The sequence below is a fragment of the Eriocheir sinensis genome, chromosome 31 (genome assembly GCF_024679095.1).
Source record: "Eriocheir sinensis breed Jianghai 21 chromosome 31, ASM2467909v1, whole genome shotgun sequence".
Taxonomy (NCBI): Eukaryota; Metazoa; Arthropoda; class Malacostraca; order Decapoda; family Varunidae; genus Eriocheir; species Eriocheir sinensis.
In genome coordinates, this window is record NC_066539.1 from 6,878,389 (window position 1) to 6,905,621 (window position 27,233).

Genomic DNA, 27,233 nt, shown 5'->3' on the forward strand with positions numbered 1-27,233 from the left:
TATATTATATTCAGTTCTCAACATTACATATGTATACACAAAAGAAATATCACATATGCATTGTATATGTTTGAATATAACACTCAAAATATTTTTTCCAGACAATTCAAAAGTTTAAGTAGTACTAACCATTGTAAATGACAAGGGAGAAGGGATGCCTAATACTCTGCGAGCTGATAGTCTGTACATCCGTGCCATCTAGGTTAGCATGCTGCACATGGTCTAGCAGAGCATCACACCAATAGATACGGTCGGTGAGATAGTCTATGGAGAGACCATTTGGCCAGCCAAGAAGTACATTACGAAATACCATGACATTGCTTCCATCAAGAAAGGCACGGCTGATATTAGCTGGGCGGTCCCACTCGGAATAAAAGACATACCTGAAAAAAAATATATATTAATGAGACGTACAAACATACATACAAGGAGGATGGTTTACATGTAAGTGTGAAAACATCACAAAAAACAATGTAAACATAATGTATGACATTCAAGGGCAACCCATACACAAATCATTATAGCACAGTAAGTTGAATGAACAATACATTTAAGATTTTGAATATGTTACTCTGTGTCATAGGATGCTAAAAAAAACATTAACAAATAATTAATTCATATGCATATTACATATCCATCCAATTAAATGCTTGACATGATTTTTTATTTAGTAAATGGTGGATCTGTATCTGTAATAAAACATCACTTTGGCAGGTTACTGAAAAAATGATGATGAATCCTCTGTTGGGGTGAACAATAAGTGATTGAAAAAAATGATGATGATGATGATGATACAAAACTTTTCATACAAACCCTCTGTTAGGATGAACAACAATTGCTCTCGGACGCTTGAGATCAGTCAACAGGACCTTCCTGAAGCTTGGGTTCTCAGTATAAAGGACGTTGAGGGTCCCCTTGCGGCTGTCAATGTAGTACAGGTTCTTGGAGACCCAGTCAAGTGCCAGGCCTTCAACTCCTTCATTTTGAGATGCTAGCAAGTTTTCACGGCCTGTATATAAATGCAAAAAGCTTATTTCAGAATGGCATTCTGCTGAAAACTGAGATGTCATCATTTCTAAATCACAGTAATATGGTGACAACTTTTGTTTCTATGCAGCATATATTGGAAAGGCATTCTACACTCAAACATTTACAGAATATAAAAACGAGGCTTTTAGTTGTTTGTGTACTTACCAGTTCCTTTTCTTTTAACTCTGTATATAACATCCAAGCTCACATCAGAGTAATAAATATAATCATTCCGATAATCAAAATCAAGTCCAACAAATCTTCCAGCTTTTGACACAATAGGATTGATTGCATCATTGAAATTTTCTGACACTGGATTCAAAACTTGACCCTTGATGAACCTCTGTTGTGAATACATGAGGAACTCTGTGACCACTGGAAGAAAAACAAAAATATAAATGATACACACTTACAAAAAATTCGTTATTGGGAACAGTAAAAATAAGAAACAGACATCATGTGGCAACAACTACTTTTAGATTTCATACTAACTTGAGCACGTCTTCTCGTCTTCATTCAACCTATACCCAATGTCACAGGCACACCGGAAGCCAAGGTTCGCTGATCCGTGTGTCACGATGCACATGTGATCACAGCCACCATTACCCTTGCCACTGGCGGTTGTGCAAGGATTGGGTTCTGGAAATAAACTGCATTATGTACCCTTTCTATATGTAAGACCTGTTCACAAATGATAAGAGTAATAGGTAGTGGATAAAAATCAACACAACAGGTACACACTTATACACTGCCTGTCCCCTTAATGGACAAAGGAGGAACAGAACTATTTCATTATAGTAGAAGAATCATAACCTTCATGGACATTAAAATATATGCATGACTTTTTTCAACTTTGTGACTTCTTAATATCAAATAAATATAAATCTACAGGAACTAACTTGGAGGCTGCATTAAGGTATGAACTGCTTTGATTGCCTTTGGGTCCTGTGTCTTTGCAGTATCTCTGTACACTGCATGGATAGTTTTGGGACCATTGAACTTGTCCACACGAATGACTCCTTGGCGAGTGCTATCAGTCCAGTATATGTCGCTTTCAAACATTGTCAAGCGATTAGGAGCTGGAACATTAGTTGATCCTGCAGAAAAAAAAAGATTAACAGGACAAGCTATGGCCAATGAAAATTCAGGAATACTGAGCTTCTTCCACGAATGTTAGAATAGTGATAATGACTGATAAAGGATGTCAATAAAGCAACTATAATGACCTTCTTTTATTTCTCCTTATGTATTAAAATATGAGTATGTATGGCTTTTATTTTCTGAATATGTCAGTGTCAAAATTATAAGTGTGTTTGCAAATATTATGAGGCCATGAAGTGCTGCTCAGCTACTACTAAAAAGAAATTTATTAGACTTTTCAATTACATAAGATGCATGTGGCACTTCAAATTTACAAACTACTTACCTCGAATAACAGCAGTCCTTCCTTTCCCGTCGTAAGTCACTGTTTCAATGTAATCCAGCAGAGAATCACACCAGAAAACTCTTTTGCTAATAATATCTACAGCAATACCCGAGGCCTTATAGATGACATCCTTAATTAACTCCTGCAGATTTGTTCCATCCATGTTGGCACGAATGATTCGGTCTGTGTCGGCCACAAACATGAGGCTAGAGGGGAAAAAAGTGTGACATATACACATTCATGTAGTGCTCTTGAAGTTATATTATATATACATAATTTTTATGTGGTTCAAAATTCTCTCCCCTTCCCCCAATTACTGATATGCATCAAACTTTATCAGAAATACACGTAGTTATTATAAGGAATTCAACACAACCTAAAATCATTGCAAATGTGTCATATCACATTTTTACTAATCTAACTTATGTTTGATGTTGCACAATAAACCAGGGAAAATACAACTGCATTTAAATTCAGTGTATTCTAGACAATTATAGGACAGAATCATACCCAACAGTAGGATCAAGTCCAATATCTTGAGGTTCAGTGATGTTGTTTGACAAGACGATGGCATGGTAGCGGCCCATTATTTCAAAGACATCAATCTTCTGGCCCAAGACATCAACTACATAGAGCTTATCACCAACCCAATCAACAGCAACTGCCCCAGGTGTGAGGGAGCCTGGCAGAGTCAAGGTGGTCTCAACAGAGCTGCCTGACCCTTGTAGTCTTTGGGAATAGACCTGAAAACACCACATTATTAGCATAACAAAAACAACAAGAACTGATTCACCCTGGATCTTAACTTCCACAGCTTGATGCTCTTACCCACTAGACCACTGCACTCCACTCCATCTCTTCCAGTCTTATACTCCATTAATTAAAATGCAAAACACCAAGCTTTGCCATGTTAAGGTGAAATATGTTTGGTATGTATACTGGAACTGTACTTTTAAATAAGATTTAAAGAAAATATATGTAGAGGTATACTAGTCCCAAATTTGTCTACTACTGCATGTTTTAGACTGGGTGGTGAACTGAAAAATATTTATTTATGCAAAAAATATATCTGCAAATATAGTTGTCAATGACTTACAGAAATATAAATACAGGTTGAGAATAGCTCATCCGAAATTCCTGGGACCGAGAATGTTAAGGATTTCTGATTTTTTTGGATTTCGGAATATGCAGGCCCTATTGACATTTTCAGCAATATCTTTACACCACATAGCACACAACAACAAGTGAAGGCGTTACTTTGACAACTGCTGACAACAAACTAATGCATAGCAGCACCAGAGTTGCCAGGTTGTGGACTGTGTTCCCGCCCAATCCCGTTTCAAAAGCCGCCCAAAACCTGCTGTGGTGGTGGGCAGATGTTTTTACGACCAAGGTGTCGACGCAGTAGGTTTACCCTCCCAATTGGGCGGGTAAACCTCGGACCTGGCAACCACACACATGACAGCTGTACGTGGTGGAACCTTCCAATCACTTTGTGGAATTTTCCATTTGTGATGCATCATGTCAGCATTAAAAAAACTTTCAGATTTTGGAGGATTTTGGATTTTGGAAATTTGGATAAAGGATTCTTAACCTGTAATACTTACTTTTCTTGTCTCAATATCTGACCAGTAGAGGAGATCTCTCTTGAAATGATAGTCTAAACCTGAGGCTGATGTTGCATTGGTCACCACTTCAGGAGTGCTCCCATATGAGTCACCAATCTGGAAGAGGACCATTATAACTCTAAAATAATTTACAAAAAACAAAGTAATCATTTTGAGTAAAAAATAAAGCAAATTTTACCTTTTAAACAAATTTCAAGGAAATCAATGTATGCATAAACCAAACAACAGACTTAATTAAATTATAAACGTATGTAACAATGCTCCTTGCACCACCTTCAAGATTTTGTCGTGGAAAGTAAAGTACAGCATCATTTCGTGGTGCTTGCCACTTCTGACAATGGCTCTGCAGCGTGTCCCACCCTCAAGCTGGAAGCCCTCCACACACATGCACTTGAAGGAGCCGTCTGTGTTCTTACATAGCTGGTCACAGTGACCCCATTCCTCACATTCATTTTTGTCTGTGAACAAGGAATAATATATAAGATCTTGTTCTAATAAAAACATAATACAATATCATTTGATCATCATAAAACATGCTTTCAGAAAACACAATTTTCTCTTTATTAATTTTACTTGTAGTGAATGTTACTTGAAACAGGCCAGCTACTGCAGGAATAACTGAGAAATCAATGAGCCACAACAATGTGAAATGAAAAATAGAGAGGGATATATTGGATGAATGGTGAAATATGATACATTCTATTAATTGTATTCAATTCTCTTATTACTATTAGCTGTATTAATATTGAAAAGATAACACACCAATGCATGTCCTCGTATCATTCGACACTTGTTTGCCGTTTGGACAGGTGCACTCGCCTCCGCCAAGGGACTTAATGCAGGCATACTCACACCCGAGACTTGAACACTGTTCTGTAGCTGCAAAGCAAACAGCAATTAAAACCTATAATTACTATTCTCTAATGAAAATATAAATAGCCTACTATTAGTTAGACATCAATATCTATTTATCAATCTATCACCCTATATCTGCAGACAGGGCAAGCCATAATTACAGAAACAAGAAAAAGTAAGTGGGCCTTACAACACTTTGTATCTTCATCTGAAGCATCACTGCAGTCTTTCTTGCCATCACAAAGCTTTGTCTTCTCAATACAACGGTTTTCCTGAGTGCACAAGAATTTTGAGTCTGGACAAGCAATGGCTGTACAGTTTTGTTCATCTGAGCCATCAGGACAGTCACTGTGGCCATCACAGTGCCAGCGGCGAGGGATGCACAGTGCGTTGGCACACCTGAACTGATCTTCGTGACATGCAGGAAAATCTGCAAAAAGAAAATAGAAAATGTGGCCTGTCCAGATACTGATAACAAAGTGTATGAAGATTAAAATAAAATCAGATGCTGACCTTCATTAGCAGAAAATTATGGAAGGGAACAATTGTTCATAACTACTGAGCCTCTCCACACTTTCCACTTTAGTCCATGCAGCACATTTTACATTTGATGTAGGCCACCATTCCTTGAATGTTCTATTTCATTAAAATATACTATTGGCCTTTCATATCCTATAAGTGCAACTCTAAACTGCAGTACATACATAACAGATTTAATCTTTTTCTAAATACCCGAGAAAAAATAATTTGTGCCTCATTACCACATTCCAAAATATCTGCACCATTTAATTGGAGTTTTTGAATGTGAATGTGTCATGAGCTCAAAAATGTTGAGAACCACTACAATAAAATGGTTTCTGAGTATCATCAGCTTCCTCTTATTTGTCACAAGAAGTTGAAATAGTCACAGACAAAAGGAACTTACCACAATCGTTTTCATCAGAATTATCATCACAATCTCTTTTGTGATCACACTTCTGAGATTTTTCTATACATTTTTCTACACAACGAAATTTGTCTTTTGTACATGAGGTCATATTGCAGCCAGTCTCATCTGACTCATCTCGACAGTCAAAATAACCATCACACTTTCTTGTGGGTGGGATGCACAGTCCTGAGCCACAACTGTGATCCTCTGACAGACAGGCTCTGTAAGCTGATAAGAGAAATATATGAAGTATCACTATTTGAAGTTAATAACTCAAACAATATCAATGTGTAATTTGAATGGAACATTGAAAAATATATTTATAATAAACATATCAAGTTAAAGAACTATATAATATAGCTAAGAGATTAGCAAGTTCAGGTGAGATAAGTAATTAAAAGCTGGTGATCCTTACAGCATCCACTCTCATCTGACTTATCGCTGCAGTCTTCTATCTTGTCACAACGTTGATAGATGGGTATGCAGTAAGTATGATTCCACTTGTATTCATTGCATGAAAACTGCTCGTCCTCACACTCTGGAGGGGCTGCAGAGTGGGAAAAAAAGAAACATTTTAGCAATTAAATATTATGACAACTGCAAATGTTAAGAAAATGGTCTCAAATATAGGCCTATATTTGCTGCAACCCTTTCAACCATTTCAGTAAAACTATAAAACATTGCATTTGGATTGAAAGTCCTGCAGGCTGTGCAGGTTCATAATAGTTTTAACATCATCAAGCTCAAGGTACAAAACACTAGCATTTCTCAGCCAAAGCGATTTCCTTTTTGTTAACTGATATCCACTGACCACCGTGTATAAATGGGTTCGCAATAGGTGAGATCAAGGGGATAAGATAGGATGGTACGACCCTGTAATCAAAAGGAGCCCAAACACATCTGCCCTGGAGTACCCCACACTCCTCTGGCACAACTTAAACCCCTTTGGAGAGTTAGTCACTTGGGGTCAGGCTTCCTGTGATAGTATGCATTATCTTTTTCAATAAAGAGTGATGAAATTGTGCACTGATTGATAAACTTGAAAGTAAATGTAAAAAGGTACTAAATCTTGAAATTGGATATCCATAAGTGTTTTCTCCTTCTTTGCCTTCTTTTTCCCACTTCTGTTACTGCCTCTAAAACCAGATCCATCCCGTCATTTGTCTTATTCTACCCTCAACCATAGCAAGAAACGCACTGTAAACTGGATTCTCAATAAATTCATATATCCTTCAACCAATAAGAAATAATTTATCTAAATAGGGACCTCCTTATTGACAGCTACATACCATTAGTTCCCCCTTAACCTAACCAACCATACCCTGAAACAGCCATCACTATCATATACTCAACAAACGCATATATGTATGCAATCCTCATTAATGGAACTTTCTATTTGTCCTCCTTTGTAGATACTGTTCTTGCTGTTGGTTCCTCGCCATGTGTTCGAAGGTACCAACAACAACCCCAAAACATCACCATCATGTACTCGATTGATTTAAGATCCTTTTTAAAGAGACAAACTAACAACGTTGAGTCTTCCTTTGTTGTTATTCATTATTACTCTAGCATGCGTGCATTTTAACCTAGCATTAAAAAAAGGGGCACTTAGGGCTGATTGATTACCATTAGCTCCTCTCCGTCATAGCTAACCTAACAATGAAACACACACACACACACACACACACACACACACACACACACACACACACACACACACACACACATTAAAGGAAAAACTACTAAGAGGACGCTGTGGTCTAATGAAGGTTAATGAACACTCACGACAAGACTGCTGCTCGTCCTCGCCGTCCTGGCAGTCCTTCTGGTAGTCACACACCCACTTCCTCGGGATGCACCTGCCATTGTTACACTTGAACTCCGCAGCCGTACACGAGGCCCTGCCGCCCCCTGTGGAAAAAAAAGTATTGTTATAGTGACGGTGTAATAAAGTAATAATAATGTAAAATAATAAAAAAATAAAAGTAAAATGCAATAATAGTTTTCGATAAAGGGGAGACTCTACCTCCGTGACTGTACAGTGCAGTCAGGATCCGCCCAAAAAAGGGAGGCAGAGATGCAGTTTGGGAACCTGATATTTGTACTGCCAAAACAAACAGAAGGATCGGGAGCTGTTTAGTGCCACTGATATTCCTTCGCCTGATGACCTGAGAGGAGAGATTGTGAAGGCGCATGTCTACTACTGCGTTCATCGCTCGGAGCTCTCTAGAAAACAACCTCAGATTGTTTGTCATGTGTTTAATCGTTTCTTGCGCCGTCACGAAGCAGCTACACGCCAGACAACAGACCGAGAACACGCACCGACTTAAGACAGAGGAAAAATACTACATACCAAGGAAATGACGAGGCCTGGCCGGGCGAGGGAGGCAATTGCTATCAGAAGAACAGAGCGAACACTGTTTTGAAATGGCGGTCAACGAAAACAGATTCCAGTCGAGGTTCAAAGCTTCGAAACTAAACTCCGGCTAACGCTTTTCCCCCTTTTTTGTAACTGTAAATTGATTCATACATATATTTATAGCACCACTGACAGTAGAGCTGCTAATATAGTTACTTATAAAGAAATAAAACTGCCAAACATGTTTCAGAAAGCTGAGTGGGAGAAATGGCTGCAGCTTGTCTGGTGATCATGATTTTAGAACATTTCGGTCGTTCTCTCTCTCTCTCTCTCTCTCTCTCTCTCTCACACACACACACACACACACATTGTATAATCCATGCAAACAAGCCTCGGGCAGCGCCAAGTACCCCCCCCCCTTCCCCTGCCCCGCGCCCCTACTGCAGCACCGCCTCGCTCATGACGTCACCACCTCAGCTTATGTAAAGGGCTCGGTAACACCTGAACCCACTTGATCACAACACACGTGAACCGCGCCGCCACGGAAACATAATGTCCTTCCCAAGAAAGACACAACAATAAAAACATCCTGCTAAATACGCAACAATGCTATAGAACAACTATAAGCACAGAGATTATCCTGCGTGCGGTAACAGAGGTCTTATATTTGAGAGTCAATGAAAGTAAAAACAGAAGGTATGATTAAAAGTAGAAAAGAGCTACAATAATGTTCGGTATAAATTATCGGTGGTTTTCTTCGTTTCACAACCGAGAGAGCCCGGGTGCGATTCCCGGGCGGAGTGGAAAAATTTGGGCGGCTTTTCCGATACCCTACGCCCCTGTCCACCCAGCAGTGAATGAGTACCAGGTATTAATCGGGGGTTGTGTCCCGTCTCCTGGGATCTGTTCCCTTCTCCTATAATTCCTTCCCCTTCTGTCTCTCTCCGGCATATGACCACAGATGTTGCGCCGACTAAACGAAACTTTCCATCTTTCCAACTTATTCGTTCTTTCAGCCTGGATGTTTTGCACTGGTCAAGGGCTGTGGACCGTGAGAAACACGTTGAGTCTGTGGCGATGGCGGAGTGGTGGGAGGGTCAAAAGGGGACCGGATGTGTGTGTGTGTGTGTGTGTGTGTGTGTGTGTTAAGCGCCACCTCTTGCCCTCTGCAGCCCACTTCCTCTACTGCAGCCCGAGTTGTCAGGCAGGAAGACTGGTTTCATAAGTCAACCAAGACCGTCACGAGACGTCACGCACGCTGTAAAGTCGCTCCGAATTTTATTGGATAAATACAATGAGGCTCTGCTCTCACCCCCTTCAAAATCATTACCCGTTGTCTGTGACGAGGGAAAAGTTATCAAGAGTCAGATGATGAATGACTGAATATAGTGTGTAGAAATGACACCTAAAATATTAAGCTGGAGAAGGAGAATGGATCTTGGCGTTAACAAGGAGCAGCAGCTAATATTTACAACATGACGCAAAGGCTCTTGAAACGAAGACTTTAATCTGGAGGGTGCCAGATATCATATCCGCGAAAATAAGCAATCAATAAGCACTGAAATAATTAATCAGATCAGAGGGCGGGGATTTTGGAGGGCGTGGTTTCGACTTGATTTCAGCTGTGTGCATCCCCTCCCACCGCCACCACCGCGCCGCTATGACTTACAAGAGGTGTCGCGGGGAGAAATGTCAACGCCGGGCGACAAGTAGTGATCCTGCTCCACCCTGGCGCCGTGGTGCAGAACAAAGCACCGGACTGTCATGAATTTTTTGCTATTTATGCAAAATAAGGGCGAGTACGTGGAGATGGCAGTGCTCTCATTCCTTACCCGGACAGGTGGAGGTCGTTAGCCGTGGTAGGCAACCTGCCTAGGAGAGCAAACTCCGAATAATAAACCGGGGCTTGTGGTGCTCGTTAAATGTCGTAGACAATCCACGTGATGGGAACACCAAAGAAAAGAAAAGAAAAAAGGACACCAGAAAAAAAGGAAAATATAAAAACGAAACATCAAGAAATGAAAAAAAAAATAAACCAGATCATCCACCTTTAGGCCCTAACATCGTCAAAATTATGGGTGAGTCTTTTCTGGGGAGAAAAAGGCTCATCCAGACCAAAGAACATTAAACAGGGATGATAAAGAAAAGGATACCCCAAAAATATGGTAAAAAAAGAACAAAAAAATCGAGAAAGAAAAGTAAGAGCAATAAAAAACACCAAGTAAAGAAAAATATAAAGACTATCATCCACCTTTCGGCCCCAACGAACATCACCAAAATTATGGGTGAGTCTCTTCTGGGAGGAAAGCGGCTCACCCAGACCAAAGAACATCAACAACAATATGAAGAAAACGAAAAAGAAAAGGAAAAAGAAAACAAAAGAAAGAAAAAGAAAAAAATACCAACAGAAAAGAAAGAAAAGAAAAAAGAAAACACCAAAATAAAATAAAATAAATAAACAAAAAAAACAAAATTAAAATAAACAAAATAAACAAATAAATAAATAAATAAATAAAATAAAATAATTACAGAATATTGTAAAATTAACAAACTAACTAACTAGCTAACTGTTTAACTGACTATTAAACTACCTATTTAACAACCTGCCTAACTAACGGTAAAATAACTGTTTGACTAACTAACTAACTAACTAACAAACCACCCAACGATCTAACATGGATAGTGAGGTAAGGTGGAGATACACGTACAGGAGCTGCCTTGTATAGACCAACCGGCCTCTTGCAGACTCCTTACGTTCTTCTGTTCTAATGAGTGCATCTCGCCTCCGGTATATCACAACAAAATAAACTCAACCGGGTAAACACACGCACACACACAGCCTTCCTTTTACCTTGTTTCTTTCTCCCTGCGACATAAGCGCTATCTAGAGGGGAGTGCTAAGACACCACAAGCGCCAAGCTGATAATCTCTTCATGATACCTTCAGTTACTTATATTGGTAGAGTTACAGTTTTTGGTGGGCTTTATTTTGTTTATCCGTTGGTGTGTGTCTCTTGTACAACACACACACACACACACACACACACACACACACACACACACACACACACACACACACACACAGACGCACACACGGTATATTCAGGGGTGGGGGATAATATTGCGCTGCAGTCCTTCCGTGCAGCATGTGTAATGAGAGAACATTGCATAAAAGCGAAATTTACGATGGAATATTAAAACACTCGGATTCCTTGAGGCAATAACAGTCACTGGCGCAACACACTACCCATTCACACAAAAAAAAGTAAAGATAAATAAAACAAAAATACATAAAGCTAAAAACAGTAATTAGTGATTCAAGTAGCCCATACAAATAAAAACGAAGGACATGAAAAGTACGAAGGCTTGACAAGTTTAGTGCTGCCTATAATTATAAAACAGCCCCCCCCCTCCCCCCCTCCTCTCCTCCCCTTACCATTATAGATACAACTTCGAGATTTATTTACACAGTTCAATATATTTCGCTGTTACTGTTTTATATTTCTACTTATGTGTGAATTTACGTAACGAATTAGCGTCATCAACGATATGAATACAAGGATCGAATTAGCTTTCTTCTTTTTCTCCCTCTTACTTTTGTCATATTTATCTATCCGTTTACTTTTACATCTATGTGCAAAGTTTTGTAAGTGTGAAGACGACAATAAATGAGCGGCGACAACAGCAAAGCCTCAACGCAACACAGCATAACACAACGCAACACAACGCAAGACAAAACACAGCATAACACAACACAGCACAACACAACACAACACAGTACAACATAAGACAACACAGCACAACACAACACAACACAGCACAACGCAACACAGCACAACGCAACACAACACAACACAAAACAGCACAACACAGCACAACGCAACGCAACACAGCACAACACAGCACAACACAACACAAGACAGCACAACGCAACACAACACAGCACAACGCAACACAACACAACACAACACAGCACAACGCAACACAACACAACAAAACACAACACAAGGTCGACAAAAACATGGACGGGCCTCACGAAGCAACACTTCCGCATCGCCCTTTGTTATCGGCACAACACACTAAACACGACCTTCACCCCCCCCCCCCCCTCCCCCAGCGGACGATCTTCCATATTCTCAATCACCACCACCACCACCGCCACCTCCATCACCACCACTACAACCATGAGCAACAATTTTAATATATCATAATTTCCATCACCACATCACCCACAGCCCCACTACCAGCATCACAATTGTCACCACCACCACCATCAACAACACAATCACTGTCACCACCGCCATTATCAATACATCACCATCACTACCATTCTCCTAACACCACAAATCACCTGAATATGATAGTTTTGAAAGACACCTCAGCGCACTAATTCCACTCCCTGACTCCCATCATCATCATCACCATCGTCGTCGTCGTTTCCAGTATCATCATCATCTTCACTATCACCTACAAACACTATCAGGCAGAATACTATCACCATCACACCACTCAGAACTTTCGATAATATTACTAGATGACTGTCTTTCTTTCTTTCATTCATTCATTTCTTTCTTTTCTTGCTTCATTTCCTTTATCACTTTCCTTCCCTTCATTCTTTCTTTCCTCCCTTCTTTCCTTATTTGTATGTTCTATGTTTATTATTTTTCCTTCTTCCTTTCTCCATTTATTCATTCTTTCCACTCTACTTTCTTCCTTTATTCCTTCGTTCCTGCTCAACCGTATTTTATTTTTTTCTGATAGTATTTTCTACGAGCTACTACGAGGGCATATGTTATAACTGGTCCACGTCTCAATATACTAGATCAACGTCAATGACTGAATCGCAAACACAACCTGAATATTTCTCTCCAAACTATTCAAAAGACTGATTGATACCCCTCTTTTTTTCTTCTATTTCCTTTCAGAACCTTTGCCTTGCTCCGAGGTCTTTCTTCATGCCCGAGGTGAACTTGCAAAAAAAAGTTAAAAAGAAGGTAAGGAAAGAAAAAACGACGAAAAAGAGAGAGAGAGAGAGAGAGAGAGAGAGAGAGAGAGAGAGAGAGAGAGAGAGAGAGAGAGAGAGAGAGAGAGAGAGAGAGAGAGAGAGAGAGAGAGAGAGAGAGAATGGAAAGTAAAAAAAAAAAAAAAAATTAAGAGCGAACTAGTTAATCCATTTTTCATCTGAGTTCAAGTCGATAAGAGTCTCAGCAACCCCTCCTCCTCCTCCTCCTCCTCCTCCTTCGGCCTCTCTCGCTCCAATCGGCCCGCCCGGAGCAAACGTAATCAAGCCTGTCAACACTGAAGGGATGGAGGCCGTCGCTGAGCTGCCTCGAGACTGGGAGAGCGATTTAAAGACGGCGGGGCGAAGGCATCACCATAACCACCATCATCATCATCACCATCACCATAATCACCATCATCATCATCATCATCACCATCATCATCATCACCACCATCATCATCGTCATCACCATCACCATCATCATCATCACCACCACCATCATCGTCATCACCATCATTATAATCATCATCACCACCACCACCATCATCATCATCACCATCATCATCACCATAATCACCACCACCACCATCATCGTCATCACCATCATTATAATCATCATCACCATCATCATCATCATCACCATCATCATCATCACCACCACCATCATCGTCATCACCACCACCATCATCGTCATCACCATCATCACCATCACCACCACCAACAACAACAATAACAACAACCTCCTCCTCATCATCATCACCATCCTCATCCTTATCATCATCATACACGTAGTCACACCATGTACTGTACCTAAATAAATAAATAAATAAATAAATATACCCTAAGCATTTTCCACCCCTCCCCTTACCCGCCCCCCCCCTTCCCACACACACACAGGGAAAAAAAAAGAAATAAATATTCGAACTTCATAACTAAATTCCCCGGCAGTTCTTGGCGCCGAGATTGCATGAAGATATTCAGAGTGGAAGCAGAAGTTAAGAGATACGAAGTTTGGGGGCCGAACGCTCGTGCTGGGGGCATGAGCAAGCGGGACGGGTGGAAGGGTAATAGGGGGAGGAGAGGATGGGTGGGTTGATGACTTGGTGGGCTGAGGAGTGGGTGGGCAGGTGGGGTGGGAGGTTACCGTTGTGTTGAAGAAAGAGAGGGAGGGGGTCAACGTGGGCGGATGAGGTAGCAGGTGAGGTTGAAGCGGTGGGTGGTGGGGTTAGGTTGGGGAGAGAAGGGGGGGTAAAGTGGGTAGATGGGGTAAGGTTGGAGGGGTGGGTGGTGGGCGTGGGTTGGGTGGAGAGAAGAGGTCGAGTGGATGGATGACGTTACTGGTGGGGTGGATGGGCTGGAGAGGGAGTGGGTGGGGTGCATGGGTGGGTGGGATGGAGTGGGCGTGGGTGGGGTGCATGGGTGGGTGGGCTGGTGAAGTGACTCTCAAGATTCGGGGTGTTGCCAGGCGAGAGGCGGAGTTAGAAAAGTCCTCGCATGAATAATCTTCGTAGAGAGAAAAGAAAGTTCACAATGAGGTTACTATTTTTCCATACTAAACCTGATAAAATTAATGTTCTCTCTATCGCATAACATTTTACGCTGGAAAGAGAAAAAAACATAACGCCGATGATTAAAAGCGACGGTTATTTCTTTACTCAAATAAACCAGCTAACTAATCTTATCTCACGAGCAGAAATAAGAATTGCTACAAGGATAGATATTCATGCAACACAAGATAGATAAGATAGACAGATAAGAGACGAAAGAAAGAAAGAATGAAAAAGCGAATCTCATTCCTTTAGTCAAACCAACCCACTAAACATCTTCCCTCACGAGCAGAAATAGGAATTGCAACTCGGATAGAAATTCACCCAACAGTAGACAAATAGATTAAAACAGGAGAGAACGAAAGAAAAATAAAAGAAAAAAGTCATGAAAACTAAGGAAAACGTTACATATTGTCAATCCTCCACCACTAATAACAATCCATCACTTTCAACAAACCCACAAAATATGATTCCGATTCCATAAAATAACATGAACTCGCAATGGTGGCGGCGGCGGGGGCGGAGGCGGAGGTGGAGGCGGCGGCGGCGGTGGCGGTGATGGCAGTTTTCACGTGAGGGAGAAAGGCGGGAAAGAAAAATGGCTCCGCTGACTGAGGCATGAATATGTTATACGTAAAAAACTTGCTATGAATATCGCATCAAGGGGCGTCGGCCTTATCCACGCGCTGACTTTCCCTTGCCAACCGCTTTTTAATATCGTCTGAGGAAAGAACGTGATGGCAGAAGAGTTTTTAAATGTCACGCTCATAAAATTAAGTCGCGGAGGCTAATAACGTGCGTGAGGGAGAGAAAGGAGGAAAGGAGGAACCGGGGAGGAGAGGAACGGTACACGGGTGAGGTAAGTGAAGCAGACGTATAAATAGAAAAATGTCACGCTCATGAGATTAGGACGTGAAGGAGAAGGAAAGAAGGAGAAAGATAAAGGTGAGAGAAAAGGAAAAGAAGAGGGCCATGATTGAGTGCATGTACCCCCTATTCTAAGCAAGAGGAATAAAATAAAAGGGTGAGGAACCATGATCGAGTGTATGCAACCACCTTTTAAGTTAGGGACGAAACTGATGCGAAGTAACTGGAGGAAAAAAGAAGGGTGAGGGGCCGTGATCGAGTGTATGTGTCCCATTTTTAAGCAAGGACAGACATTGAAAAGGAGTAACTAGAAGAATAGAAAGTGGAAAGTAGGGAAAGAAATTGAAATGGAGTAACTGGAGGAATGGAAAGAAAAGTGGGAAAGGGATATGATCGACTGTATGGAAAGAAATTGAAATGGAGTAACTGGAAGAATGAAAAGGAGAGTGGGTAAGGGATATGATCGACTGTATGGAAGGAAATTGAAATGGAGTAACTGGAAGAATGAAAAGGAGAGTGGGTAAGGGATATGATCGACTGTATGGAAAGAAATTGAAATGGAGTAACTGGAAGAATGAAAAGGAGAGTGGGTAAGGGATATGATCGACTGTATGGAAAGAAATTGAAATGGAGTAACTGGAAGAATGAAAAGGAGAGTGGGTAAGGGATATGATCGAGTGTATGGAAGGAAATTGAAATGGAGTAACTGAAGAATTGAAAAGAAAAGAGCGAGGGTCCATGGTCGTGTGAAGCCCCTTTTTGCGCTCCTGGATAACGTCACTCACACAGGAAGAAGCGACATGTTAACTGATAAACGCTCTTGGGTCCCCTGTGCGATTGAGGTTCGTATTTTTTTTAGAGTTACGGATAATCTTGTTTTCTTAATTATTTCCGATGCTCTTACCACTTCAACTGAAACCACTCTTGTTGTTGTTACCGTGGTTGTCTTATTAATATCGACGTTTTATTTATACTGGAGTTTATAAGTGGATGAATAATATAGTATCGAATATACACGCAAAACCATCGCCCAACCAGATGCTTCCTTTAAAATAATCAAATATTAAACAACGAAAAACATGCGACACGAGGGAGATCTAAGTCACCTTTAATTACTGGGGAGACTGAACCCTTTATCTCGAGGATCAAGTCGCTTATTTAGAGGGTAACATAACACACGGAAGGAGGAGGAGGAGGTGGAGGTGGAGATGGAGGTGGAGGTGGTGGAGAAAGAGGAGGAAGAGGAGGAGGTGGAGGTGGAGGTGGAGGTGGAGGAGAAAGAGGAGGAAGAGGAGGAGGAAGAGGAGGAAGAGGAGGAAGAAGAGGAGAAAGAGGAAGAAGAAGAAGAAGAAGAAGAAGAAGAAGAAGAAGAAGAAGAAGAGGAGGAGGAGGAGGAGTAGGAACGCAGTGGAAATAAAATGTCTCCAATGACTCCTATTACTCCCAAGACTACTTTTATATTGCCGTTGGTGCCGTTTCCTTCCTAAAAGCTTTATTTCAGGAATCAAGTTAAGTTTATGTCAGTTTATGTGTAGTTTGTGTAAGGCGACGCGCGGAGGGAAGGACGCAGCAGTCAGGATTAAGCGTGTCGAAAGCTGTGTTGCCAAATCTACCGAAATATCATGAGATTTACTGAAATTTTGATGAAGCTCAGAAACAATTGATCAATCTCATGTATAATGTGTATATTGCTTTTCCAAATTTTCACCAAAGTTATAAAAAAAATACTGATAATGCTTTTTAACTTAATTTTATCTACATAACATATAATCACAAGAACCATTAAAGTGCGTCTGCTGAATTTTTACCAACCTACTGAATTTTCTCGCAATAATCTACTGAAATTTCCTCTACACCATCTGGCAACACGGGTCGAAAAACTTCCACAACCACTGCCCTTGTGTTATTGCTGCTGCTGCGGGGGCACTCACTACTTCCGGATCAGGAACGAAAATTAAAAGCTTCAGGGGACTTATATTACTATTTGGACTACTTCTCATTACTCTCCTTCTCTTCCTCCTCCTTTTCGTCTCCCTTCTTAATTTCTCTTTCCTCCGCTTTCTTCCATCACTTCCTTCTATGCTAATGTCGCATTCTGATTAGTAGCTGTAACTCAAATTACCTCTCCATCTACCTCTCAGTACCCTCCTTCTTTTCCTCTTCCTTTTCTCTCTCTAACTTCTCTAACCCTTGCTTTCTCCCATCACTTCCTTCTATACTTATGTCGCTTTCTGAGTAACAGCTGTGACTCACGAATTATATAATTTTAAGGGTAAACTAACACACGAGGGAAAGGAGAAAGTGCAGAGCGAGAGTAAAATGGATAAGAGAGCCGAATGTTTTCATCTTTAATGCATTATCTCGAGTATCCAGTCCTCTCCTTCATGGGTCAAATAACACACGGACGGAAGGAAGGGCGGGGAAAATTAAACGTCTCGCAAGACCAAACGTTTCCTCCCTGGCGTCTGACGTTGGTTCAGGGAGCGACAAGTGACGCGGAATGACCTGAGGGCGCCGGGCCGAGATCCATCATGGCCGGCGGGGCTGGGCGAGGGCGGGGTGGTCGGAAAACATCCCCGGAATTAATCCATCCCGAAAGCTCCGACGATAAATCTGCCGCCACCAGCTGCCTGCCCGCCCGCCCGCCCGCTCCTCCACCCTCCCCCTTCCTCCTCCACCTCTTCCATCTGCCTCCACTCTTCCTTCATTCCCCTGCTTCTCTCAATCATCTCCCCCTCCAATTGGTCTCTTTCTCACCTTTCTCTTTTATTTACTTCCTATTCATCTCCTTTCCTCTATTATAACGTTTCTCTTCTACCCTCCTCCTCCTCCTTTCTCTTCTACCCTCCTGTTACTTTTCCTCCTCCTCCTCCGCCCCTTCCATCTGTCTCCACTATTCCTCCACTCTCCCCCTATTGCTCTCTTTCTCACCTTTCTCTTCTATTTACTTCCTATTCCTCTCTTTTCCTCTATTACGTCCCTTCTCTTCTACTCTCCTTTTTCTCTTCCATCACACCCTTCTATTCCGACGCTCTCTTCCTTCATCTTTCTCTTCCATCTACACCTGTCACTATATTCTCCTATTCCTCCTTCTTTTCCATCGGTTACCTCTGTTCATTCTGCTTCTTTCATCACTTCCTCTTTGTAACATTCCCTTCCATTGCCTCCTCCTCCTCCTCCTCCTCCTTTATTACTTCTGTGCCCTACTCTCCCTCCAGCCATCTCCCTACCCTCTCCTCCTCTCCTCTCCTCCTCCCATGCCTCGCCTCCACCACTTCCAACGCCACTCTTTTTGTCCACCTCCCATGACCCTTCGTCCTCCTCCTCCTCCTCTTCCTCTCCTCCGTGATTTATGGCTTCTTTAAAAGGCTACGATGGCTAGGATAGACTGATCTACCCTCTCTCCTCCTCCTCCTCCTCCCCGGTGTCACTCTCCTCCCTCCACCAATCTGGGCCTTCCTTGCCAAAGTCACCATCAATACTACTCGCTGGGCCGCTCCTCCTTCCCTTAACTCAGCCTCTGTTGCGGCTTCAAGAGGATTTATCGGTACATGAGCGGGTCTGCGGTGGCGGTGGTTGGGGGCGGCGGCGGTGGCGGTGGCGGCGAAGAGAAGAACTTGAGGGAAGGGACGGCCACAGAGGGAGCCAGGAGGGTGTAGTGTAACGAGTAGAGGAAGGGATTGTAAGGCTATATTCTTAAACAATTCGGCGCTCAAGGACTCATATTTCAAGACATTCGTAGGAGTTTCGTAAATTTCTAGCGTTAGTTTTGTGATCCTTCTGGCAGTGTGACCATTCCTCTGTACCATGAACCTAAAGAAGCACTCATTAGAACCCAGATGATCTCCTTTCCGGCCACTGGAGTTAGATGATATGAGAGGCGAAGGTGTCTGAGATTGTCGACCTATGGAAGGGAAGGGGAGAGAGGGAGAGAGGTGAGTTTAACGAGTATAAGGGAGAAGAGGAAGACAGGGAGAGATAATTAGGGAGGAGGTTAATGTGTAATGAGAAGGTGATGGTAAAATAAGGGACTGAAAGGAAGGAGGGTTAGGTTAAAAAAGGTGTAGGAAAAGAGAGGGACGGACAAGTAAAGAAAGGAAGGTGATATTTAATGAGTAGGTGAAGATAGGAAGGGATGAAAAAGGAAGAAGAAAGGAAAGGATGTAAAAGGAGGAAGGAAGGAAGGGATGGAAAAAGAGAAGAAAAGAAAGGATGGAAAGAAAGGGACGAAGGAAGGAATGGATGGAAAAGGAGGAAGAAAGGAAAGGATGGAAAGGAAGGAAGAAAGGAATGGATGGAAAAGGAGGAAGGAAGGAAGGGATGGAAAAGGAGAAGAAAAGAAAGGATGGAAAGGAAGGAAGGAAGGAAGGGATGGAAAAGGAGAAGAAAAGAAAGGATGGAAAGAAAGGGACGAAGGAAGGAAGGAATGGAAAAGGAGGAAGAAAGGAATGGATGGAAAAGGAGGAAGAAAGGAAAGGATGGAAAGGAAGGAAGAAAGGAATGGATGGAAAAGGAGGAAGAAAGGAATGGATGGAAAAGGAGGAAAGAAGGAAGGGATGGAAAGGAAGGAAGGAAGGAAGGGATGGAAAAGGAGGAAGAAAGGAATGGATGGAAAAGGAGGAAGAAAGGAATGGATGGAAAAGGAGGAAAGAAGGAAGGGATGGAAAGGAAGGAAGGAAGGAAGGGATGGAAAAGGAGGAAGAAAGGAAGGGATGGAAAGGAAGGAAGGAAGGAAGGGATGGAAAAGGAGGAAGAAAGGAATGGATGTAAAAGGAGGAAAGAAGGAAGGGATGGAAAAGGAGGAAGGAAGGAAGGGATGGAAAAGGAGGAAGAAAGGAATGGATGGAAAAGGAGGAAGGAAGGAAGGGATGGAAAATCTCTCTCTCTCTCTCTCTCTCTCTCTCTCTCTCTCTCTCTCTCTCTCACTTCTCTTCAACATCTATCTCATAAACAAACAAAGGAAATCTCTCTCTCTCTCTCTCTCTCTCTCTCTCTCTCTCTCTCTCTCTCTCTCTCTCTCTCTCTCTCTCTCTCTCTCTCTCTCTCTCTCTCTCTCTCCTCTGTGCACATCCGCGGAAGGAAAGTAATTACCGCGGGCAGCCATCTCAGTCCCCCATAAATACTGGCTGGAGGCGGCGGGCCCTTCAGAGGCACTTACTGACCCCCCCTTCATTCCTTCCCTCCCTCTCTCCTTCATTCCTTACCTCCTCTTTCCTAAACCTCCCTCCTGCTCCTCGACTCCCTTCTTCCCTTACCTTCGTCCTTCCTCCATCTCTCCCTCCCTTCTTTCCTTAACCTCCCTCCTCCATCTTTCGCTTCTTTCTTTCCTCCTGTATCTCCCTTCCCTCCCTCCCTTGCTCCTTTATTCCTTCCCTCCCCTCACTCCTCCACCTTTCCTTTCTCTCCTTTTCTCTCTTCCTCTCTCCCTTCTTCATCCTTTCCTCCTCTTCCGTTAACTTACCCTCCCTCCCTCCCTTTCTCCCTCCATCCCTACCTGTGTCCCTCCCTCCTTCCCTCTCTCCCTCCACATGTTTTGCTCCACTTTGTATCATCTCTCCTAAGCTCCTGTCTCCCTTGTCTCCTACGTCTATTTTTCTCTCCTCCTCCTCCTCCTCCTCCTCCTCTCTCTGTTTTATTGATATCTCCCCTTCTTCTTTTTCCTCCTCAACCGCCCTTCTTCCTCCATCTTACCCGGCTTTGATATACCCATCAGCCTCCATCAGTGAGGGCGCAGGTTAAATTACTCCCAGGTAAAAAGGTTCCGAGCCGCCGCCGAATAGACTGAACGTGTGGTGCATCGAAGAGGTTTGGGTACGGCTGCCCTCTTTATTATTATTACTATGAGGCGAAACAGGCAGAGAGGGAGGAGCGCGGACCCTATACAAGCTGCCCCAAGAACATCTGCGGACATACGAAAGGTAGAACAGAGAATGAGCGAAGTCTAAAGTGAATGGACGCAGCTAAGTTTAAATGGCGTGTGCTTTTGACTGTTTTCCTTTTACTTCATGTTCTGCGTTGGGATTATGAGACCCGTATCCTCAGACGTTTTTGGTTCTCACAACAAATATTTTCACAGGCCACAAAGGAAATGGGTCGGGTTCACACGAGTGTTTGTCACATTCATGGTGCAGATGCCTTGTCAAACTATCGCTAGGCTCATAAAACCATCACTGGAAATACTAACTCAACCTCTACGAAAGCCTTATCAAATGTGGGTGTGTGATCCCCGAAATGTGGGAGAATATGGACCTAACTTCCTTGGCTGAATGACTGACTGACTGGTTGCACTTCGTAGCCTTACAGTAAAAAAAATCATCACAGTCTCACACTAAGCTTAGAGGAAGTGAACTTGAGATAGAATTCTGCAGCTAAAGACTCTTCTCTCTCCATCCTTGTTATTCACTACTCAATGGTTACCTTCACTTTCACGTTCCACTGATGAATGAGGAAGAGGCAGGAGGTGAAAGAGAAGCGGGAGGATGAAGTGAGAAGTGATGAAGTAGATGGGAAGTGACGGAGAAGCGGCAGGATGAAATGAGAAGAGGTAAAATGAGGTGAGATGTGTTTGGGAAGTGACGGAGAAGCGAGAGGATGAAGTGAGAAGTGATGAAGTGGGTGGGAAGTGAAGGAGAAGCGGTAGGATGAAGTGAGAAGAGGTAGAATGAGGGGAGATGTGTTTGGGAAGTGACGGAGAATGGGAGGATGAAGTGAGAAGAGGTAGAATGAGGTGAACAGTGGGTGGGAAGTGACGGAGAAACGGTAGGATGAAGTGAGAAGAGGTAGACTGAGGTGAGAGGTGATAGTCTAAAGTGGGAAGTGAAATGGGGGAGAGGGATACGTGAGGAAAAGGTGAAAAATGAATAAATGGTAAGTAGGATGATGTGCTTCCAGGCCTCACCTCAGCACACTCTTCACGCCCCCGCAAGAAGGTCAGAAGTGTTTATTTAAGCAGGAAATATACATCCGAAGACTCTCTCCCTCCCCGTTGCTCTTACGCTGGCAAAGGTTAGTTTTGTATCAGAATAGCTTTTTTTTTATAGTAAAGGAAGCAGTTCAAGGTGGAAAAAAAAGCTGCAAAGACATTTAGTACGATATTTTTCATTATCTTATATCGGGTTCTGTTTTCAAACCCTAAAAGTGTGGAATATATAGAACAGCTGAGTTGGTTCTCTCTCTCTCTCTCTCTCTCTCTCTCTCTCTGGTCTGTCTGTCTGTCTGTCTGTCTGTCTGCCTCTCTCTCATGTGTTCCGCGCTCAAGAAGATTACCTGCCGCCGTCGAGGGCCCGGTGGTGGATGAGTCACCTGTTCGTTTACCTGTGCATTGTCCGTCCGTCATGCTCCTACACCCACGTACAATCGTCCCCTGACATTTGCGAGTTCGACATTCGCGAGTTCGACATTCGCGGATTCGCAGACTGACCGAGTGCCCCGCTAACATTAATACCGGGCAACTTGGTGGTCCACAGGATACTACGCGATTGATTACGTTATAGTGCTGTGAACTTGTGAATTTTTGGATGGCGGTGATGTTCTAAATAGTTTTGAGGTCTCAGAAGTGTGCTTTAAGGATTTTTTGGGATACATGTGACGACTTGTGTTGTTGTGAGGGCCCAGTAATGTATTTTAGGGATTTTTTAATATAGTTGCGATGTTTTTCGGTGTTTTGAGGCGCCGGAAGTTTTTTGGGGACTTATTTTGGATAACTGTGATGTTTTAAGGTGTTTTGAGGCCAAAGAAGTGTCTTAAACTTTTATGGATGAGTGATTTAAGTATTTTAAGGATTTCGGGGGTCACTTCTGGCTTTTGGTATATATTGGGAGAGCGAGCACTGAGTATTCGTGGGGGTCTCTCTCTGTCTCTGTCCTCTATCTCCCGCGAGTGTCAGGAGACGCCTCTATACTCACGTGCCTGCCCCCCGCTGCCCCGTGCTACCAGTGATGTGACTCCGGACTCACCTGGAACAAGGAAAAAGAGCAAAAATGAATACAAGAAATAAGTCGAGTTTAACAGAAAATCAACAGTTACACAAATACATTTACTATGGTATATAGGAAGAATCTTCAACTTCTACACGTGGAGAAATGATAAAAAAAGTGAAGAAAACAAAAGTGGAAAGAATAACAAGAAGAAATATATATACATCTTCACTATCACATACGAGAAAATAAATAAGTAAATAAATTAATAAACTAAATAATAGATGCAATACTTGAAGACATGAGGAAAAAAGTGAAATAAAAACAAATATACATCCCCCCAAAAAGAAAAACAACAAAACACCCGAATATAAATAATAAAAAAACACGATGGAGCTGCTAACAAAAAGAAAGCTGCCAAATACGAAAAAGAAAAAGAAAAAAAGAGGAACAAAAAAATATACAACCTCCAAAAAGAGGAAAATAAAAAAAACATGAACGCAAAAACAAAAAAAAAGAACGAGATGGAGCTGTTAAAAAAAAAAAACATACATAAGAAAAGCCAGGTTCAATTCTGGAGTCAAACATTCAGTAAGTAAAGGAGCCTCGGAGGTGAAGTGAACACACACGGAATTCATAATGCCGCCACGACTCCCGGCAAGGCGCTGACGGCGTAGGAGCGAGAGAGAGAGAGACGGAGAAAGAGGCGGGGAGCGACGGGGGGAAAACTAGGTCGTATAGAGAGAGAGGGAAGAATGAGGAAGAGTCTGGGAATGAAGAAAAAGAAGTAGTATTTTTTTTTTATAGCAAAGGAGACAGCACAAGGGCACAAAAAAGGAAACAATGAAAAAAAGCCCGCTACTCGCTGCTCCTGTAAAGAATCCGAAGAGGTGGACGAAAGAGCAGTCAATTACGTGAGAAGAGGTGTCCTATCAGTACAGTACGAGGTAATAGGTAGTAGGATGAGGGGAAAAGTGGTGGGATGAAGTGAGAGGTGAGAGAAAGCAGTGGGGGATGAAAAAGAAGAGGTGGGAGGTAAAGTAGAGGCGGTAGGATGACGTGACTGGAGGTAGAATGGAGAAGTGGTAGTATATTATTAAGTGAAAAGTGAAAGATTATAACTAGCAAGAGGGAATAGGTTAGGAAGACATGAAAAGTAAAAGAGAAACGGTAGGATGAAGTGAGATAAGGTACAATGAGGTGAGAAGAGGTAGTATAAAGTGGAAAGTCGAAGAGATTAAAGCTAACGAAAGGAAAAAGAAGTGAGGGAAAGGTGAAAGGCGAAGGAGAAGTGGTAGCTACGTAAGATCCAATGGTAAGAGGTGTCGAATCAGGCGGGATGAAGTGGCAAGTGAAAGAGAGCGAGAAAGGTAAGGCGAGGGAGGGAAAGAGAGGAAGGAAAGGAGTGAGGTAAGTGAATAAAAAGAAGAGGAGGAGGAAATGATGGAGGGGACGGCTGTGGTAAGGAAGAAGAAGGAAAAGATGAAGGAAAAGAGAGGAGAACGTGGAGGAGGAGGAAAAGATGGAGGGAACGGCTGTGGTAAGGAAGAAGAAATAAGAAGAAGGAAAAGATGGAGGAAAAGAGAGGATAAGAAGGAAACTGAGGAGATAAAAAACAGGCAGAAACTGAGACGGGTGCGAGACTGCGAGGGTCAATCAACCGACGGAGGAAGCGGCTGCCAACACCCCGTCAGGAAGGTCGGCTCAAGGGGATCTGTGTGTGTGTGTGTGTGTGTGTGTGTGTGTGTGTGTGTGTGTGTGTGTGTGTGTGTGTGTGTGTGTGTGTGTGTGTGTGTCGCTCTCATCTACACAAGTCTTGACATCCTTCCTCTTGATTTATCATAGAAAGGTCTTGTGTGTCGCGAGAAATGAAAAGGAAACGAAAAAGAGAGGGGTGAGGGGGTGAGAGGGGGAGGGTGTGTGAGGGGGAAGGGGGTGAGAGGGGGGAGGGTGTGTGAGAGTGTGTTGATGAAATATTTATACGAGCGTGTGTGTGTGTGTGTGTGTGTGTGTGTGTGTGTGTGTGTGTGTGTGTGTGTGTGTGTGTGTGTGTGTGTGTGTGTGTTATGCAGAAGGGGAATTATTTAAGGGGGAGACTGATCAAACTTCCGTCTTTTATTGTTTTTTTTCTGATCTTTTTCTCTTTTCAGGTAAGAGGAGAACCAAAGGCTGTATAAAAAAAAAGAATCTCCTCATTTTCTCTTGCTCCCCTTTTCACGTCTATCTCTTGTTCCTTCTCCCTCTCATCTTCTTACTCATAGATTCCTCTTCTTTTTATCTTGTTTCTCCTCCTTTTCTGTCCATCACTTCCTACTCGTTATCTTTCTTTCTCCTCGTCCTCATCGTCTTGTTTTTCCTGTCCTCTCTTTTCTCTCTTTTCCTCCTCCTCCTCCTCCTCCTACCGCCATCGAGTCCCTTAAATCTTCCGTTTCCCCCAGCTCTTTTAATTCTCTTCCTTCCCTTCATCATATTACTTTTTTGCTTCTGTTTTTCCTCCTTCCCTCCTAGAGCTTTCCTCATCATCATTTCCCTCTCCATCTCCTCTGTTCCTGTGCCTCCTCTATCTCCTCCTCATCTGTTATTGATTCTCCTGCTCCTCCTCCTCCATCTCATCCTCTCTCCCTCTTACTTCTGCTTCTCGTCTCCTATTTTACCTTATCTCTGCTTGGTTATCTTCTTTCTCCTTCTCTTCCTTGTCTTATCCTTTTTTTCCTGTATTTCCTACTCTTCCTTGTTCTTCTCTTCCTTAATGTGTTCTCCTGTTCTTCTTCAGCTTCATTTCCGCATCCCTTCTTGATCCTCTTCATCCTACTTCTTTCCTTTATTTTAGTATTCTCTTGGCACCCTCTCCTAACCTTCACCAGCTCTTCTTCCTTATCTTTTTTTGCTCTTACTCTCCTACTTCTCAGCTCTTCTTGATCCTCTTCCTCCTTCTCCTCTTCCTTATCCTTTACTTGCGCTTCCTCTCCTACTCTTCCTCAGCTCTCTTGATCCTGTTCCTCCTTCTCCTCTTCCTTATCTTTTTCCTGCCCTTCCTCCGTCACCGCCGCGGCAAGTCTCACAAGAACTGATTCACATGCAGCCCTTCGTGTCAGCGGGCCACTTCCGCTTCGCCATCGCGGCCCAAAGACGTAAAATGTCAATTTGATCACATTTTTCTGGGAGCGGCTGCGGCTGAGGGACGGAGGGCGTGGGGGGCGGTGCGTGGGGAGGCGGCGGGTAAGATGGGCGGCGGGCGTCGGGGCATTCAGAGCCGACAAAGACGCTCATACGCCATGCAAATTGGGACAGATGTAATTATTCTAATGGACACGGTTGATCCTCGCGCGCCTTCAGAATGTTTAAGCGTCTGAGTTTCTCGGGTTAAGACTCGTTTCTTGCATAGATTTAAAGTCTTGAGTGACGAATGTGTGTGTGTGTGTGTGTGTGTGTGTGTGTGTGTGTGTGTAAGAAGGATATTTACTATTTTCTATACTCTCTCTCTCTCTCTCTCTCTCTCTCTCTCTCTCTCTCTCTCTCTCTCTCTCTCTCTCTCTCTCTCTCTAACACTACCCCTTCCCCCTTTTCCCCTGTAACATATATCTTCTTCTCTCCCTCTTCGTCCCACTCATATTCCGCTTTCCTCCTTCCCTCCACAAGACCCAGACGAAAAAGAATTGCACTTTTTCTTCCCGTCG

General features: G+C 42.7%; 1 protein-coding gene across 2 annotated transcripts in view; it reads right to left on the reverse strand.

The window, feature by feature from the left end:
- The window catches only part of LOC127005843 (low-density lipoprotein receptor-related protein 2-like), a 42,686-nt gene extending 34,514 nt beyond the window's left edge, over positions 1 to 8,172 (reverse strand). For both annotated transcript variants that reach the window (XM_050875034.1, XM_050875033.1), the window contains exons 1-15: positions 7,893 to 8,172; positions 7,652 to 7,777; positions 6,282 to 6,413; positions 5,864 to 6,094; positions 5,129 to 5,368; positions 4,846 to 4,962; positions 4,357 to 4,541; positions 4,063 to 4,179; positions 2,966 to 3,198; positions 2,456 to 2,661; positions 1,929 to 2,126; positions 1,522 to 1,668; positions 1,195 to 1,404; positions 814 to 1,009; positions 130 to 383 (exon numbers count right to left, since the gene is read on the reverse strand). In XM_050875034.1, the coding sequence (XP_050730991.1) occupies positions 130 to 383; positions 814 to 1,009; positions 1,195 to 1,404; positions 1,522 to 1,668; positions 1,929 to 2,126; positions 2,456 to 2,661; positions 2,966 to 3,198; positions 4,063 to 4,179; positions 4,357 to 4,541; positions 4,846 to 4,962; positions 5,129 to 5,368; positions 5,864 to 6,094; positions 6,282 to 6,413; positions 7,652 to 7,777; positions 7,893 to 8,121 (2,821 nt within the window). In that variant the 5' untranslated portion in view covers positions 8,122 to 8,172. The remainder of the gene's footprint in view (positions 1 to 129; positions 384 to 813; positions 1,010 to 1,194; positions 1,405 to 1,521; positions 1,669 to 1,928; positions 2,127 to 2,455; positions 2,662 to 2,965; positions 3,199 to 4,062; positions 4,180 to 4,356; positions 4,542 to 4,845; positions 4,963 to 5,128; positions 5,369 to 5,863; positions 6,095 to 6,281; positions 6,414 to 7,651; positions 7,778 to 7,892) is intronic.
- Between the last annotated feature and the right edge of the window lie 19,061 nt (positions 8,173 to 27,233).